The 18,488-nt window shown below is 44.7% G+C and overlaps 1 protein-coding gene across 8 annotated transcripts in view; it reads right to left on the bottom strand.

Moving 5' to 3' along the window:
* Positions 1-17,596, bottom strand: part of C6H6orf89 (chromosome 6 C6orf89 homolog) — a 45,530-nt gene extending 27,934 nt beyond the window's left edge. For 2 of the 8 annotated variants that reach the window (XM_058733749.1, XM_058733751.1), the window contains exons 1-2: positions 6,367-6,450; positions 649-856 (exon numbers count right to left, since the gene is read on the bottom strand). In XM_058733749.1, the coding sequence (XP_058589732.1) occupies positions 649-837 (189 nt within the window). In that variant the 5' untranslated portion in view covers positions 838-856; positions 6,367-6,450. Of the gene's footprint in view, positions 1-648; positions 857-1,932; positions 2,096-6,366; positions 6,451-10,480; positions 10,647-17,445 lie in introns of those variants that run through there. The other 6 variants (XM_058733756.1, XM_058733755.1, XM_058733750.1 and 3 more) reach the window with 6 other exon arrangements.
* Between the last annotated feature and the right edge of the window lie 892 nt (positions 17,597-18,488).

The following is an 18,488-nucleotide window of genomic DNA, read 5'->3' as shown; positions in this document are numbered from 1 at the left end:
CAGCAAACAAAATACTTTAATGCCAAGAAAAAAAAGAAACAAAACAAACCAAAAACCCCAGCCTCTTCCATTATTTTCACTATGCCTTAGGAACTAATCCATTTTCATAAACAAGCCATTTGCATTCATTTTTTAAACCTTTTATAGTTTCATTTTTTAAATTTATTTTATTTATATTTTATTTTTTTTAATATAATTTATTGCCAAATTGGCTACATTCACTCCTGAATGAAATACATTTAAAGTTTGAGAACTATGAGAACTGCAAGGCTCACCAACCTTCTTCTTTTTTTTTTTTTCTTTTTTAAGTAGGTTCTATGCCCAGAGTGGGACCTGAACTCACGACCCGGAGATCAAGAGTTGCATGCTCCACCAACTGAGCCATTCAGCACCAGGCTTCTATGGGGCTATGTCCTCCATTAAAAAGTATACACAAATACAGTTTAATTATAAATATATAGCTTTCATCATGGATATTTAACAAAATGGGTCAAATTTCCTAGTAACTCATGGTAACAAGAGCAAAGGCCAACTTATTCATAGGAAAACTAAGGTTAGATGGTAGAACAGTCAACAGTAAAATTTGGGGAGAAAGTTGAAGAGTTTGTGCTCTGTTTAAGGAATCTCCAAGTCAAAACACGTTTTTACCTTATACATGGCTATAAGGAGAGGATACTGGGGTGGTCCCCTCTGAGGTTCATTCTTTTCCAGCAGCTGTCTGATAAATTTTTCAATTGCCTTCTCTGACATGCCACATTGATGGCCTGTCTGTCTCACCAAATCAACAGTCTCTGAAAGTTTGTCATAAATGCTGAGCTCATTGGCAGCAAGATCCATGTCTTCCAATACAAAATCCCTGAGAGAAAGAAAGTAAATGTAAAAAGAAAGATGGTTTCTTTAAAATACCTTCTTCCTCCAAGTTACTTCCTTTATTTTTTTTTAATTTTTTAATGTTTTATTTATTTTTGAGAGAGAGAGAAAGAGCGAGCAAGCAAGCAGGTGAGGGGCAGAGAGAGACGGAGACACAGAATCCGAAGCAGGCTCCAGACTCTGAGCCGTCAGCACAGAGCCCCACGCGGGGCTCGAGCTCACAAACTGTGAGATCGTGACCTGAGCTGAAGTCAGACACTTAACCAAAGCTGAGCCACTCAGGCACCCCTCAAAGTTACTTCACTTAGAACAGAGCTTCATGGGAAGGACCTGTTTTCCCCAATCCACTGCAAGCCAATGCTTTTGTAGAACATAACGAATGTCTAGATTAGGTCAAGTTAGTACTACACAGCTTTTAAGTGTTCCTTAATTGTGGGCTAGTAACACAGTTTACTGGTTCACAGACACTTTGAGGAGCACTAGTCTACAGCACAATAAATCCCTAATGGGACTCTGAAACACTAGTGCCAACCAAAAGGATTATTGAAACCAATCACAGGTGGTCTGCTACTGGTAATTTACTTAAAAAGAAATGCAATATGGAGTGTTGTTGATCCATTATTTCTTTGCATTTGTATTAGATACACCTTTTAGCAACAGAGGAGGAACTAAGCACTGCAAGATTTACTATGGGGAACGTACTGACACGTTTTGCTACTGGCAGAGCAAGAATTTCAGGCAACACAAAAACCATGGCACTGGGACTGTTCAGACCTTGCAGGCTAGAGTCCTCATACTTTTCTGCAAATATAGTTTTAGACAATAAAGAGCATTTTACTTGTATTTCATATACTTGAAAGACCTAAGATCTTTAACTAATTTCAAAATTCAATTTGTTCTCATAGTTACTTTAAAGCCAAATTGTTTCACAGCGGCCACAGAAGAAAAGGTAGAAACTAAAGTGGCAGAGTAGAATACTCTCTTGTAACATTTGTAACATGCAATCAAATCGTTCTTTTTAAAAAATGCTTGTGTTATAAGACAACATCTTCTGTCACTTACCAAAGGAAAAACAGTGCTTGGGATTTATGCTCTTTTATTGGTCTCTTTTTCCCTTACATGTAGAAGTCGTCTTATTTCATATATGTCACGCCCAAAGTGCTTCTAACCCCAGAAAGCACTGACGTGGAACAACTCTATTTTTTCAGTAAGGAGATGCTGCCACCTGTAGAGCCAAGGACAACGGTCTTGCAGCTCCTGCAGCTCCGTGGAGAAGAGCAAGCACCTCAGCCTATCTCCCCTTCCAGCAGCACCTCCTGATACTGACGGTTTGGTCCCTGGTAGGGCTATTAACCCTTTAGTTCACTAGTTCTTAAGTGTGCCTCCACACTGGAGTCACCAGAATTTTTAATGAATGCTCATACCAGGGCCTCAACCCAAACCAATTAAATAAAACAGTATTGGATTTCCAATGGTGAATTAACAGGCAGGTAATCTAGACTGAGGAATTGGTTGGGGAGGGGCGGGAACCGCCACACGCTAAAAGGCTAAATCCCTTCCCCAAACTCTTTGCTCTTGCTCAGACTGTGTTTTCCCTAGGCCACATAGGCTTTCATTTCAAGGTTCAGATAAAAGGATGGTGTCAACTCTATTTAAAAATGTGTATTTTCGGGGCACCTGCGTGGCTCCGTCGGTTAAGCGGCCGACTTCGGCTCAGGTCATGATCTCGCGGTCCGTGAGTTCGAGCCCCGCGTCGGGCTCTGTGCTGACAGCTCAGAGCCTGGAGCCTGTTTCAGATTCTGTGTCTCCCTCTCTCTGACCCTCCCCCGTTCATGCTCTCTCTCTCTGTCTCAAAAATAAATAAACGTTAAAAAAAAAATTAAAAAAATAAATAAATAAAAATGTGTATTTTCAACAAATGGTGCTGGGACAACTAGATATCCACATGCAAAAGAATGAAGTAGGACCCTTCCTTCTACCATACACAAAAATTAACTCAACATGTATCAAACACATACGAGCTAAAACTATAAACTCTTGGAAGAAAACACAGGGGAAAAAGTCTTCATGACCCTCCATTAGGCAATGGCTTCTGAGATACGGCGCCAAAAGCAAGAGCAGAAAAAGAAAAAATAAATTGGACTACATTAAAAATTAACAATTTTTGTGCTACAAATGGTAACTTTTAGGAAAGTGAAATGACAACCCATAGAATGGGGGGAAATATACGTAAACTCTATTTCTGATAAGAGTTCTAGTCCCACGTTGGGCTACGCACTGAGAGTGCAGAGCCTGCCTGGGATTCTGTCTCTCCCTCTCTCTCTACCCCTCCCGTGCTCTCTCTCTCTCTTGCACTCTCAAAATAAATAAATAAACTTAAAAAAAAAGTCAGATAATAAGTTGGGAGATATTGAGCATCTGGAACTCCTGTACACTGCTGGTGGGAATATAAAATGGTGCAGCTGCTTTGGAAAACAGCTGGACAGTTTCTCAAAAACTTAAGCAGGGTTACCATATGATCCAGCAATTCCACTTGTTAAGTATGAACTCAAGAGAATTTATTTTTTTAAAAAAAATTTTTTTTTTAATGTTTTTTATTATTTATTTTTGGGACAGAGAGAGACAGAGCATGAATGGGCGGGAGAGGGGCAGAGAGAGAGGGAGACACAGAATCCGAAACAGGCTCCAGGCTCCGAGCCATCAGCCCAGAGCCTGACGCGGGGCTCGAACTCACGGACCGCGAGATCGTGACCTGGCTGAAGTCGGACGCTCAACCGACTGCGCCACCCAGGCGCCCTGAACTCAAGAGAATTTAAAACATGTTTCTGCACAAAAATTTGTACATGGATATCCAAGCATTATTCATAATAGCTCAAAAATAAAGCGATCCAAATGTCCATGAACTACTAAATGGATGGATAAAATGTAGTATATCCATACAATAGAATATGATTGAATAAAAAGGAATAAAGTATGGATATCAACAACATAGGTGAACCTTGAAAACCTTAAGCTAAGTGGGAGACAGTCAAAAAAGATGACATGTTGTAAGACTGTATTAATAAAATGTAGGGGCGCCTGGGTGGCGCAGTCGGTTAAGCGTCCGACTTCGGCCAGGTCACGATCTCGCGGTCCGTGAGTTCGAGCCCCGCGTCAGGCTCTGGGCTGATGGCTCGGAGCCTGGGGCCTGTTTCCGATTCTGTGTCTCCCTCTCTCTGCCCCTCCCCCGTTCATGCTCTGTCTCTCTCTGTCCCAAAAATAAATAAAAAACGTTGAAAAAAAAAAATAAATAAAATGCAAAAAGTTAATAATAGAGGCAATCCATAGAGACAGGAAGTAGATTAATTAGTGGTTATGCAGACACAGAGTGGAGAAGAATGGGAACTGACTGTCGGTAGATCCAAGGGTTTCTTTCTAGAGTGACAGAAATGTTCAAAACTTAAATTGTGGTGACAGTTGCACAACTTTGTGAATGTACTAAAAAACACTGAATTGTACGTTTCAAACAGGTGGATTTTATGGCATATAAATTAAATTTCAGTAAAGATGTTTTTAAAATGTGTATTTATAGGACCTACAGCTCAGGGGTTAGAGCACTGGTCTTGTACAATGTATTTTTATAGAATTTGAACTTACCCCTGCTATGGCATTTATTAAACTATGCTGTTATGATTTTGGCTAAGTCACTTGGTCTATTTCCTCACCTAAAAAAATAAAGGGACTGAACTAAGAGGTTTTCAAAGTCCCCTCTAGCTCTAAAATTTTAAGGGCATTGGAAGGCTTTGGGAAGTAGAAAAACTTCAATTCACTAGAAACTAAAGACTTCTGTCCAATTACATTGAATGACCACTTCCAGTTGTGCCATCCTAAATGCAGGCACCGTGCTAAGCACACAAGAAACATGATCTTAGTAAATCATCACAGCAATCCCAAAAGGTAGGTGTGATTTTTTTTTATTAAGTTTTTAATTTTAATTCCAGTATAGTTAACATACAGTATTCTATTAATTTCAGGTATACAATATAGTGATTCAACAATTCTGTACATTACCCAGCGCTCATCATGGTAAGTGGACTCTTAATCCCCTTTACCTATTTCACCCATTCCCCCCACTTCCACCAACCTCCCCTTGGGCAACCACCAGTTTGTTCTCTATAGTTAAGAGCCTTTTTTTTTGGTTTGTCTCTTTGCTTTTTGTTTTGCCAAAAGGTAGATGTGATTAATCCCATTTCACAGATGTTGAAAGTAAGGCTCAGAAAGGTTCCATAACTTGCCAGGATGTGGAGTCAAGTGTGCCTGACTTCCAAGTTGATGCTTTTAACCTTTATGCATGCTGCCTCCCTTACCAAGTATTTTCCTATTCTGAGCTGGCAGTTTGGAAACCACAACACCATGCCCCTCAATTATCACAAATGACTGGCTGAGAACTGGACAAGTGATCAACTACAATGATTCCTGGAAAAAGAATAAAGCGATAACTTATTACAACATTTTTCACATCTTGATTTTGTGACTAGTGATTCCAGAGATAGCATTTTTTCCTGTTGAAATTAACAAAGATATTCCAAGCAAGCAAGCAAGCAAGCAAGCGAGGATAATGTTTGTTCAAAAAAACTACAATAAATTACCCAACGACATCCAGTCAAAATCCACTAAAACTCATTAAAGGACTAGAAAAGAGAGCAGGGAGAATTCTGGAAAGGATTCCAGTAAAAAATTCTGAAAAGTATTGGAAGGTGGGGTACGTGTAGGTAATCCCTCAGGCAGAAGAGAACATCATATTGGTGGGCCTTTAGGAGAACCGTGAAGGGAACAGAAGTACAAGTGAGGTTCAAAAGAAAATCAACTATCACCATTTCTGATGACTACTTCACAACCTTTGTAAATCTCTGCCTACTTTCAGGACACATAAAAACCTCACTAAACCCCCAGTTTTTATCACAAAAACAACAGTTTTTGGTTTTCTTTTTTTTTTTGGTAATTGAAGTATACAATGGTATTACGATACTGACTATATTTTTGCAAGCTGTACATCCTTTCTCCTTGAGATTTTGACATATTTCCAAAGTTACTGGAAGGGTCTTTACCAATAACTTCATAAAGTTTCTAAGAGCACGTGGGGATCTTCATAATAAGCCCTCTTTCTGGCTTTCGTTAGACAAGTGGTCCTCAACTGGGGGCAATTCTGGACAGGGACATTTGGAAAGTCTGGAGACATTTTGATGGTCACATTTGAGGGGTACTGGCATCTAGTAGATATGATGTCAATTAAGCACACACAAAAAATCTTGTCCCTTTGGGTTGGGATTTCATACCAGCAAAGCAGCTCCCTTGCTGAGATTTGAAAGCCTTCAACACAACGATTTGTATTAAAAACAAAAAACAAAAAACCACACACACACACAAAACAAAAAAAACCTCAAACACAAAGTCATGGCTTAGCATCAAGTATGAGGGCACTGACTGAAATCAGCTGAGCAAAGGCAATTCCTTTACCTCCAGAAAGAAAGAAGATCCAACTCTAGCAGGAATGAGCTTTGCCACAGAGGGAAGTTCCAAAGAGTGAGCTTGACTCTTAACCTGCAAGGGCACAGGCAGGGTCACTAGCAGAATTATAAAAATCAAGGTATCATGCACCACCCTAGACATCCTGACTTGCCAGAATCTCTGGGAGTGGGAGCCTGGTGCAGAAGTATTCAAACTCTTCCCTGATGAGAAAAGGCACACTCCCAAATGGGAGACACTGCTCTAGAACAGCCGTTCAACTAGGGGTGATTCTGCTCCTCAGGGGACATTTGGCAATGTCTGAGACATTTCTGACTGTCAAAACTGGAGGGGCACTACTGGCATCCAGTGGGTGAAGACTAAACATCCCACAACAAAGAACTGTCCCGTTGAAAATGTTAAGAGTGCTGAGGTGAAAAAATTCTGCTTTCAAGGGAGGCCAGGGTGGAGGCAAGGGGGGGGGGGGGGGGCGATAAGCCAGGAGGCTGTTCACTTCTGAAGGAGCATCTCAGGAATAGAAGGAAGCCACTGACAGCTCTGATGAGATGTTCTCCACAATTCCTTCTGTGTCTCAGTCTAGGAAAAAAACAGGACAGAGGCATAACCGATAGGATGACTCTAACAGAACTTACAATAAAAGTTTGTTTACTGCAGAAAACAGGTTAAGAGGTCCAACTAAATGCGAACCTCTCCTTTGTCCTGTTTAATACAGAACTTCTTTATGGTTATAAATATGTCCTAAACACTGATTTGACAGTGAACACCTGGAGGTGCTCAGCTTTCCAAACTAAACAGCTGTGCCAGCTAGGCAAGTCTAAGATGCAAAATAGATGCATCTAGCTACACAAAAAGGGGTGGGCGCCTTGGGGGCTCAGAAGGTCGACTCTTGAATTTGGCTCAGGTCATGATCCCAGGGTCATGGGACTGAGCCCCAAGGTGCGGTCCGTGCTGAGCATGGAGCCTGCTAAAGATTTTCTCTCTCTCTCCCTCTGCCCCTCTCCCCTGCTTGCATGCTCTCTCTCTAGAATAAATAAACGTTATTTCTACCTGCTTGTATCCTCATCTTTTCCAGTTTCTATCATTAAAAAAAAAAAAAAAATCCTTTCTCTCTAGAATTCCAGTGCTCGTGTTCTCCCTCCAGAGCCAAGTTCCTTAAAAAAAGAAAAGAAAAAAAAAAAAAAGGCATCACTTCACCTTCGTGTTTCTAAGGTCTCCATGTCTTTATTAACCACTCAAATCACATTTCTGCCCCCCTCACACCACTAATATAGCTCTCAGGTCACCAATGGCTCTCTACATGCCAAGTCAAAAGGACGTTTTCTCAATTACTACCTTAACTGACCTCTCCACAGAAGTTCCTGTTGCCAGCCATTTCCTCCCTCAAGTGCTCTCAAACCTTAGCATAATTCTCTTTTCTCAGAGACCATACCCCGAATGCTGGTATTCGTCACAGTTGTCCTTGATCTTCTCATTCCCTCCCTGGCTTTAACTACCAGCTATTAGTGATTTCCAAATCTCTTCTCCAGTCTAAAACCCTCCAGAACTCCAGACCCATCCATCTATCTATATACCAGACACTCTGGCAGAAATTTCCTTCTGTTCCCTATATGCAATGTGCCCATAACTGACTTATTATTCCTGCCCCCCCACCCCCGCAACCCATTTCTCCTACTGTATTGTTTTGTAATTAATGGAAACACCAGTTCTCCATATTTAAAACCCCTCCTTTTTCATCACCACTAATGAACCAATCACTAAATCCTCGATTCTACTCCCTGTATAGTTCCCACATTCATCATCTCCTTTTTAGCTCTACATTAATGGTAGTCAAGGCTCTCAACATCTGTCCCGTGGACCATCACAAAGATAAATTTAATCTCTATACTGCCAGTTCTCCTTCTCCTCTCTGATCCATCCTCAACTCGCCCCACAAATTATTTTTCTGAAACAAATCAGCTAATGTTACTTGTCTATTTAAAGCAACTTCCTTGAATCCCCATGTCCTGCTGTGGAACAATTTAGCAAGGTGGTTAAGAAGGCAAATGGACTTGGAAAAAGCTAAATACAAACACTAATTGTTTGTGAATCTTCCACTACTGTATAGTCATGAGACAGTACTTAATCTAAGCCTCTGAGTTTTCATCATTTTATAAAATGGGGATAATTGTGTCTTTCCAACACTGCTGTGAAGGGATTACGAGATGATGAATGTAAAACATTTGTCCCAATACCCAAATTTAAGACTTGGTAATTTTAATAAGACGAAGTTCAAATTACTTAGCTTCCCATTATGACCTGGTCACTGCCTACCTGTTCAGTCTCATTTCCTATTCCTTCCTCACGTTCTTCACTGCCATCCCATTTTACGTCTTTTTGCTTTTGTACAAACAATTGTCTCTGCCCACCATGGGGAAAAGCCCCCATGCTCTTCCAATCAGTGAACTCCTTATTCCAGCCTTGATGTTTGTCCTCTGAACCCTAAACACAACTCTGATCACTTTGTATTATATTTATTTCCATGTCTCCTCACACTAAATTGTTCCTTGTGTTAAAAAGAAAACCACAGGCCCAAAATGGTGTCACTTAGGTTAGGGCCCCAAGTGAGCAAACCAAGACTTAACATCTAACTGCAGTTTCAAATCCCTTGGAAATGTGACTTTACCCAGCCAACATGGAATTTCCTGGTCAGTGCTAGAACATTTACTGATAAACCCCATTCCCCCTTAGAATGACCTTGCCTAAAAAACCGGCAATGCCTAAAAAAAATAATTTCCTTTACTTCACTCTCTACCTTGAAAAGCCTTTCCTTTCCTGTAGCCCTTTAGGAGCTCCTCTCTACTTGTCAGATGGGATGCTGCCTGATTCATGATTTAATTACAGCAATTAGATGTTCAAAATTTACTCGTTTGAATTTTTTGTTATTTAACACTTGAAAGCAGAGATAAGTGGAGAAAATATCAGAAGAAACTAACAACAGACATGGAAATTCACCTCAGAGTCATGGAACCTGATCAGTATCGTCTGAACAAATTTATACAAAGGAACTGATCATTCTGTTCTCAAACTAATTTAACTAATGGTTGGTTTATTTTACCATTTATTCTTCTTATTTTTAAAAATACATCAACCTAAGGAGGGTTTAGGTGAGAATAGGAACCTCTCATTTAGAGAATCTCTGTGGTGTTGCCAGGTAGCTTGTTAGAGGAACAGGGATTAAAACTGGATCTTGAAAATTGTTTTGGTTCAAAGCAGAAAGAGCCTAACATGGACACTCTTTGGTATGCGAGTTGGACTAAGTGAACTTTAGTCAAACTTCAACGTAGCAAAGTTGAATTTAGGTTAAAGGATGTTGTTCCTTAGAGAGAAATTGTGATAAACCCTGAACACACGATTTCATTAAGGGAGAAATGCCCATAGAGGATTCCACCATGGAAACAACCAGATGAGCAACCTGAAAAAGTCAGAATAGTTAAGCATCCGGGAGTAGTTTCTATTATCAAGCGATGACTAAATACTTTAAATATACTCGCAAATACCAAGGCTATACGAGCTCTTAAATAGGAAAACCTGTGACCAGCAAGGTTAGTGGTCTTAGGAACACTAGGCAGGAGATTTTTGTAGCAAATGGTGATTACAAACACCCCATTATCGGGTCAATAAATCAAGTCATATAACTCTGAAATCCTACATGCTGTTTATCGCATACAAGTCCACACTTTATTAGAAAAAGACGTTTCGAAGGGGGGCGGGGAATCAACTCAACATACTAAAAAATTAGGAATTTTGTCAAAAGGGCAGTGAAATCTAGACTTCGCTAGCACCGATGGTGTTCTGGACACTGCTGTGACACCTGCGAAACAAGCCCCAACAGGGTCGACCTCGCTTTGCTCGACCCCGCGGAGCCAAGGAAAAGACGTCTTAAGGGAGTCGATCCTGGGGGAGCTGCCGGCGGTGCTGTCAATCTGCGAAACCCCAGAGGCTCAGAAAAGAGGTTCGCTCAAGGGCAAGAGGAAAAGGGCCGCGCGAGGGTGTCACGGACGGGAGCGGCGGTGAGGCTGTCACAGGGCGGCCTCCCCCCTCCCGGCCTCGGGCCCCAGTCACTCACAAGCGGGGCCCGCGCCCCCTCGGGCTCCTCCCGCCTCGGGGACTTCAGCCTCCGGGCGAGGAGGGTAAGCCGCCAACCTCCTACTTCCGGGCGCGCAACCCGGAAGCAACTCCCATGCCACAGGCGAGGCCGCGCGTGCTAGGGTAGCTCCTTCCTCACGCCTCGCGCTTGCGTCAGAAACAGAACCGGCGACTTGGCCGCGCGCGAGCGCGCGAAGTCCCGCGAGCTCTGGAGAGTGCGGGTTCCTGCTCCCCCTGGCGTCAGGTTCCTCCTGCTCGTCCCCTTTCAGGCCTTACCAGGGTCTGTCCTCTTCCGCGCTCGCGCGGATTTAGCAGGTGAACTGATTCATCCAACGGCCTTTGATTGCCCCCCCCCCCTACTCCGTGCCAGGCAGCGTGTTAGGCATTAAGGAGTGGGAAGGACAGGTAATGGAGGGCAGGCCCTTACCTGTGGGAGCTTAGTTTTAATGAGAGAAAGACAACAAACATTTGGTTTCCAACTTTCCGGGCTAGCGGAGCAAGGACAGCAGGTGCAGAGCATGCGTTCTCCTCTTCAACCTCTGTCCCAGGGTAACCTGGCTTTATAAGGCATTTGTATTACAGGTTCTGCGCCCCCTGGTGGGGAGTGACGCCGTGACAGTTCCCCTTGTAGGAACCTTGTAGGGTCAAAGTTCTCCTCCACAGGTAGGTGGCGTCTCCCCAAAGATGTGAGGCAGCTTCCATTAGAGACCGCCTCCTGCATGGCTCAAGACCCTCCTTAGAAAAAACTGTATCCTCGGTGACTCCTCAACCCGCGTCTCTTCCATTATGACCGTGTACTGGTGGTTTAATAAACCACTTCTTGCTTGGTACCTCCCTTCTGTCGTTATTCGAGCGCGGATCCTCCCATAAATCTTTCGAGGGGAATCCAAGAACCGAGACTTCCACTGACACCATGCAAGCTTTCCGCAGTAACATCTTTTGGTGCCGCGACTCCGACTGCCCAAGGTAAGACAGTCCTCACCCCGTTGAGGCTAGAGGATCCCTATCTGATTTACTTTCTCGGAGGTCAGCTCTCACTCAGTCTGCAATTTGGCCACTACTGTTACTGTCTGTAGTTCTTCCTCTCCTAAACCACTTCTGCCATCACTCTCACAAAGTCTGTGCCCCTCAAACCCCGAGGACGTGTTGTATATATGTGAAAGCCTCTCCGTCTGCTGGGCCGGTCCATTTTCATACTCATTCAATCTCCTGGATGATTCATCTAACCAGTAGTTCTCCCTCTGTGTTGTTGCCTCAAATCACACCTTCTTACGTGTTTCCCTCCCCTTCCCTTTCCGGAAAGATGGTCTCAATCAGCCTCTGATACTTAAATCCAAGGTGGGTACATGATAATCACAGTCTCCAGCGGGAGTTTATTTCTAAGAGGGTAAGGGCAAATCTTTGTGTCTATTCCAACTCCTCGAGTTAATACTTTTGAGAGGAAATCTACTCCTGAAAACATTGTTGCACTATATGCTAACTAATTTGGATGTAAATTTAAAAAAACAAACAAACAAAAAAACCTGAGAGGAGCCTGGGATGAAATCTGGAAATGGAACCACATAGATGTTGAAGGCTGGGGCATACATCCTGGCACTCAGGGACTCATTAGAGGTTATAAAATATACCAGATCCCTCCCTCATGGGCACCTCAATTTGGGGGAGGCAAGTAAAGAAAGGACAGGCTGCAATAATACTAATTTGGGCTGTGCGCCTCACCTGAGGGGACATCCTTGAAGGGTCGTTCTTCAAAGGAGGTAGAAAGGCCACCTCTCCTCTTGATACACAACATTCCAAGGGGACACTCTTGGAATACTGTGTCTACTTCTTCCCCTTCTCTTTGCTATTCCCTTACATATGGGAAACCCGATGGCAGTTCCCGGGGTTCACCACTGGGATGCATCCTCACTAACTGGGATAAGTTTGACCCCCAACCTTTAAAGAGGAAAAGGCTCATCTTTTTCTGCAATACAGCATGGCCCCAATATAAACTAAGAGATGGGGCAACAGGGCCCTACAATTGGACACTGGATTATAACACCATCTTAAACTAGACCTATTTTGTATAGACCAGACAAAGTGGTCTCAGTTCCCTTAGGTCCAAGCCTTTATGTTAAACAAACCTCACGCTTTTCAAAACCTGCAAAATTCAGCTGTCCACTTTAGATTTCCTCACAGGCCTAAGTCCTAAGTCCCCTCCCCCACCACCAGAGGAGGCTTCCCCAAGCCCCACCAAATCCTACCATAGCCCAAAATGATGATCCATTGCCCCATATCCAAGACCACCAACACTGTCAAGTCCTAACAAGCCCCTTCCAATTCTGTGTCTCCTCCAGGAAATAGTTGAGCCAACCAGAACCACCATGTGGGTCCAAACTCCCTTCTTTATGAGTGATCTCCAACAAATCCAGAAGGACTTGGGAGATTTTTCCTAGGACCTTGACAGTTACATGTCAGGACTTCAGGGTTTTATACTAACTTTTGATTTGTCCTGGAAGGACATAGTGCTCATTCTCAATCAGACTCTCTCCAAGGCAGACTGAGATAGAATTGGGGAGCCCACCATCTAATCTGGGGATAAACTTCATAGTTCCAGTGCAAGGTATCTGGCAGATAACATGGCAGTTCCAATAACAGATCCTCATTGGAACTATGACACTGCACAAGAGCAATGGTCCCAAGACCATCTTATAATCTGTCTAACAAATGGAATGTCAAGATGCCAGTCAAAGCCAATTAATTATATAACAAGCTGGCTTTCATAAACCAGGAAAAGGAAGAAAACCCCACAACCTTTATGGAAAGACTGAGAGAGACTTCAGCTAAACATACTCTTGATCCCAGATGAGAGGCTGGTCTTACAGTTCTTAATGGTCGACTCATCACTCAGGCCACCCCAGATATTAGGAGGAAGCTCCAAAAATTATCCCTAGGGCCAGACATCCCAAGCTCTGAACTCCTTAAGGTGGTCAATTTTGTGTTCTATGGCCAGGACCAGGAGAAGGAAAAAAAAGGGAAAAGAAAAAACATAAGGATCAGAGACAGGCTCAACTCCTGGTGGCCTTGCAATGCCAGCCATCACCCCAGGGTCACCCCCTCAAAAGGGAGACACCAAAAGGAGCCTGCTACCATTTCAAAAAGGAGGGACACTGGAGAGATGTCTGTTCCTTAAGCTCCCTAATATGGCCTGTCCTAATGTCCTCAAACAGGACACTGAGAGACTGCCCCACTAATGGGACAATCAGGGGTTCAGCATCCCTTCAAGCTGTCACCACCATGGATTGAGGCAACCTATGGCACCAATGGGCTCCTCCACTCACTGTTTCCCTCATTGTGACAGAGCCCAGGGTGACCCCTTGACATGGCAGGTAGGACAATTTTCTCTTGGACATGGGAACCACTTACTCTGTCTTATCCTCCTTTACGGTAAGCTTTCCTTCAACTCCTGTCTGGTTATGGGAGTGAAGAGCCTACCAACAAAGCTAACCTAACATTCATATATTCTTGGGACTCAGTCAGTGCCTTTGAGAGGCTCTATGGGAAAAACAGGTCCTACTAAAGCCAGCCCACTCAAACCCAACATCCCTGGTCCAACCAGGAGATAAGGTCCTAATTAAAACCTGGATAGATTGAGCTCCTGGATCCCAACAAACGCCTTTATGGAAGGGACCCTATACTGTTCTTTTATCCACCCCTACAACCATCAAGGTCCCAGGAATCTCCAGCTGGATCCATCTCTCCCGAGCCAAGCCTGCTGTGACCTCTAACAAAGAGGACAACCCTGATACCTCTGAGTATACCGGTGAGCCACTGGAAGACCTCAAACTGCTCTTCAAAAACGGGCCATCTCAGATAAATCCTAAAATCCTCTATTCTGTTATGTCCAATACCTTAGTGTAGTCCTGCAGGGGGACTTCCAAGACTATACCCTTAAAGAAATCCGTAGGTATGGTACCTCTTTGATCACAAGCCACTTCTGCCTCATGCTGCCCCGTAGCCCCCCTCACTTAATACTGCTCAACGCTATCTCAACAACACCAATTCTAATTCCTCTTGCTGGATATGTGTGGGACCCCACTTAGCCATTGTAACTCCCGCACCTGCTTCATTGTGGGCCACCACCAATAACCCCATTAGTTTCACCTATACCCGTCTCTGGGTACCAACATGGACCTCCCAGCCCCACGTAAGTGCAAGAAACTTCCAAAGAAAGGTCATGGAACACAGCACAAAAATCCTAAATGCTCAGGGGCCTCGCCCAACACCTGCTATTTGGGGACTGTTATATACTCAACTTAAACTCTCTAATATGACCTTCCCAATCTGTGTTAGTACTAACCCAACATCTGGGACCCCAGTGGGTTTTATTCCCTTGTCTCCCTGCCTTTATAATTTCAACCTAACTTCGGCACGTGAGTCATTCTTTTGGGAAAGTGTTTCTGATTGCTACTTTAACACTGTTAAAGAGGAGCTTTTGATAAGGATCCCAGAACATATGTTCCAGGAGTTTTTCCAGCAGGGGACAAGGCTGTTAATAAGGTGTATTGAAGAAGAAGGAGGTTATCTGGGCTGACGGGTGGCCCTGACAATATTGAGACATGGAGGACCAAGGACGGGGGGTGATGGTGACCTTTGGGGGAAGGTTAAGAGTGGGTCTTTTAAGGGTCACCTAGGTGGCTCAGTTGATTAAGCGTCTCACTTCTGCTCAAGTCATGATCTCATGGTTCCTGGGCTCAAGACCCACATCAGGCTCTGTGCTGACAGCTCAGAGCCTGGAGCCTGACTCGATTCTGTGTCTCCCTCTCTCTCTGCCCCTCCCCTGCTCACACTCTCTCTCTCTCTCTCAAAAACAAACTTAAAAAAAAATTAAAAGAGTGGGTCTTTTAACGGTGTTAAAGTAGCAATGCAACTCTACAACATCTAGTCATGACCTCTTTGCCCACCTTCATATTGGCTTTGGTCCTCTTTAGGGCCACTGCTGGCCCTAGGGGAGCCCCTTTTGAAAGTGCCTTTATTTTCTGTTCTAACCAAGGTTCACCTGTGTCCTCAGAAGGGACTCTATTTTTGGAACTCAAGCATATGTGACCCTTTCAGATGGTTGGAAGGGCACTTGTTCTTTGGCCTGGTTAGTTCCAGATGTATCCCTCATAGGAGTTACTCAAAGAGTTTCCCTCTCTATGGTAACTGAAACACCCATATCCAAGCAGGAGGTCCTTACACTCCTCTTGCTAGGGGCTCTCCTAGGGAGCAGCCTTATGACTGGCCACAGGGATCACGAGGACTGTCCTCCACTCTCTCAAGAATTAGGCAAATCCATTCAAGAAACTATGTAAGTCTTGGCAACCTTAGGCCACCAACTCAACTCACTGGCAGGTAGGACAATTAATTTTCTTTTAGACACGGGAGCCACCTACTCTGTCTTAACCTCCTTTACAGGTAAGCTTTCCTTCAACTCCAGTCTGGTTGTCCTGGTGGTCACTCTCAGGGGTAGTCCTCCAAAATCGAAGGGCATTAGATAGCTCACTTTAGCCCAAAGGGGCACATTAGTCCAGGAAGAATGTTGCTTTTATGTCCATCAGTCAGGTTATTCAAGAAAGTATCAAAAGACTTCAAACGCAAGCCCATCGTCTCCTATCAGCAAGCACATCCACCATCTCCCTATCCTGGGGTCTTATGTCATGGATACTTCCCTTCATGGGACCTTTCCTTTGCGTGATCCTTTTGCTTTTTGAACCATGTCTTCTTAATCTTATAACTAAGTTCATCTCCTCTTGTGGTAGACAAGACCAACTTCACCTCTTACTGCAACAAGGATATCAGCCCCTTTCAAGAAAACATCAAGACTACTATAGCCCCTGGACTGGAGTGGTCAAACCTTCTGAGACCAGGACACAAGCCCTACTCCACCCTATAACCTCATACCACCTCCTCATGGCCCAGACAGATATCAAAGAGTGAAACCCTAATGAAAACACTGCCTGTTCAGTAGGAAGCAGCTACAGAAGCTTGACTTTGGTCCTCAACCTGAAAGATTTCAGAGCCCCAAGTCCTTGAAGGGGAAATAACAGAGTAGGCACTTGGTTAGCTATGAGCTGGAGGCAGGGAAGGCCATAAACAGGTTACATTTAGAGACCTGAGGGCAAAAGGTTCCCAACTTTCCAGGGCTCTAAGACCCAGAGCAGCAGGTACAAGGCTTGTGCTTCTAACTCTTCTGCCCCAGAGTAACCCTAGACTTCATTACAATGCATTTGCATTAGTTTGCCATCCCCGTTGGGAAACGGACATGACAGTTTCCCGAGACAGTTTCGACAGGAACCTTGCAGGGTCAAAGTTCCCCCTACCGGTAGGAGTGAAAAAACAACTGTAGCCTCGGGGCAGTCGCCAACTCCAGGCCTGCCCACTCCATCCTGAAAGTGTACTGCCCTTTAAAAAACTGCTTTGTGCTTGCTACCTTCCTTCTCACGGTCTTTATGCCAGTGCGGATCCTCGTGTAAATCTTTTGTGGGGAATTCAAAAACCGAGACTTCCACTGACACAAGGCAAGCTTCCACGGGTAACAATTAATAAAAGGTGTTTCGAAGGGGGGCCAGGAATCTACTCCATATACCAAAAGATGAAGAATGTTGTCAAAAGAGCAGTGAAATCTAGACTTCGCTAGCACCGATGGTGTTCTGAACACTGCTGTGACACCTGCGAAACAAGCCCTCACAGGGTCGACCTTGCTTTGCTCGGCCCCGCGGAGCCAAGGAAAAGACGTCTTATGGGAGTCGATCCTGGGGGAGCTGCCGGCGGTGCTGTCAATCTGCGAAACCCCAGAGGTTCAGAAAAGAGGTTTGCGCAAGGGCAAGAGGAAAAGGGCCGCGCGAGGGTGTCACGGACGGGAGCGGCGGTGAGGCTGTCACAGGGCGGCCTCCCCCCTCCCGGCCTCGGGCCCCAGTCACTCACATGCGGGGCCCGCGCCCCCTCGGGCTCCTCCCGCCTCGGGGACTTCAGCCTCCGGGCGAGGAGGGTAAGCCGCCAACTTCCTGCTTCCGGGCGCGCAACCCGGAAGCAACTCCCATGCCACAGGCGAGGCCGCGCGTGCTAGGGCAGCTCCTTCCTCACGCCTCGCGCTTGCGTCAGAAACAGAACCCGCGACTTGGCCGCGCGCACGCGCGCGCGCGAAGTTCCGCGAGATCTGGAGAGTGCGGGTTCCTGCTCCCCCTGGCGTCAGGTTCTTCCTGCTCGGCCCACTTGAGTCTTTACCGGGGTCTGTCCTCTTCCGCGCTCGCGCGGATTCAGCAGCTGAACTGATTCATCCAACAACCTTTGATTGGGCCCCCCCTTACTCCGTGCCAGGCAGCGTGTTAGGCATTAAGGAGTGGGAAGGATAGGTAACGGAGGGCAGGCCCTTACTTCTGGGAGCTCTTAGTCTAAAAGAAAGACAAGCAAACAAATCATACAAATAAACACACAGCCCACTCATAAATATTTATTGGAGCTTACTCTGTGTGAGACATTGCCAAACTCTTTTATGTTTGTGAAACCAATTCAACAACCCTATCATATAAATAGTCCCTATAGGGGCGCCTGGGTGGCGCAGTCGGTTAAGCGTCCGACTTCAGCCAGATCACGATCTCGCGGTCTGTGAGTTCCAGCCCCGCGTCAGGCTCTGGGCTGATGGCTCGGAGCCTGGAGCCTGTTTCCGATTCTGTGTCTCCCTCTCTCTCTGCCCCTCCCCCGTTCATGCTCTGTCTCTCTCTGTCCCAAAAATAAATTAAAAACGTTGAAAAAAAAATTTAAATAGTCTCTATAGGGGCCAAAAGGCAGGCCACCCAAAGACGGACACTTTGGCATTTTGGCATGATGATTATTTTGAATTAAAAGCAACCAAGAGGCACCTGGCTGGTTCAGTTGATAAAGCTTGCAACTCTTGATCTCAGGGTGGTGAGTACAAGCCCCACATTGGGCGTGAAGTCTACTTTAAAAAAATAAAAGCAATAAAAACA

This window comes from Neofelis nebulosa, chromosome 6, assembly GCF_028018385.1.
Source record: "Neofelis nebulosa isolate mNeoNeb1 chromosome 6, mNeoNeb1.pri, whole genome shotgun sequence".
In the NCBI taxonomy this organism is placed as follows: Eukaryota; Metazoa; Chordata; class Mammalia; order Carnivora; family Felidae; genus Neofelis; species Neofelis nebulosa.
The sequence above is the reverse complement of the archived record's forward strand: the minus strand, read 5'-3'. Positions and strand labels throughout refer to the sequence as shown.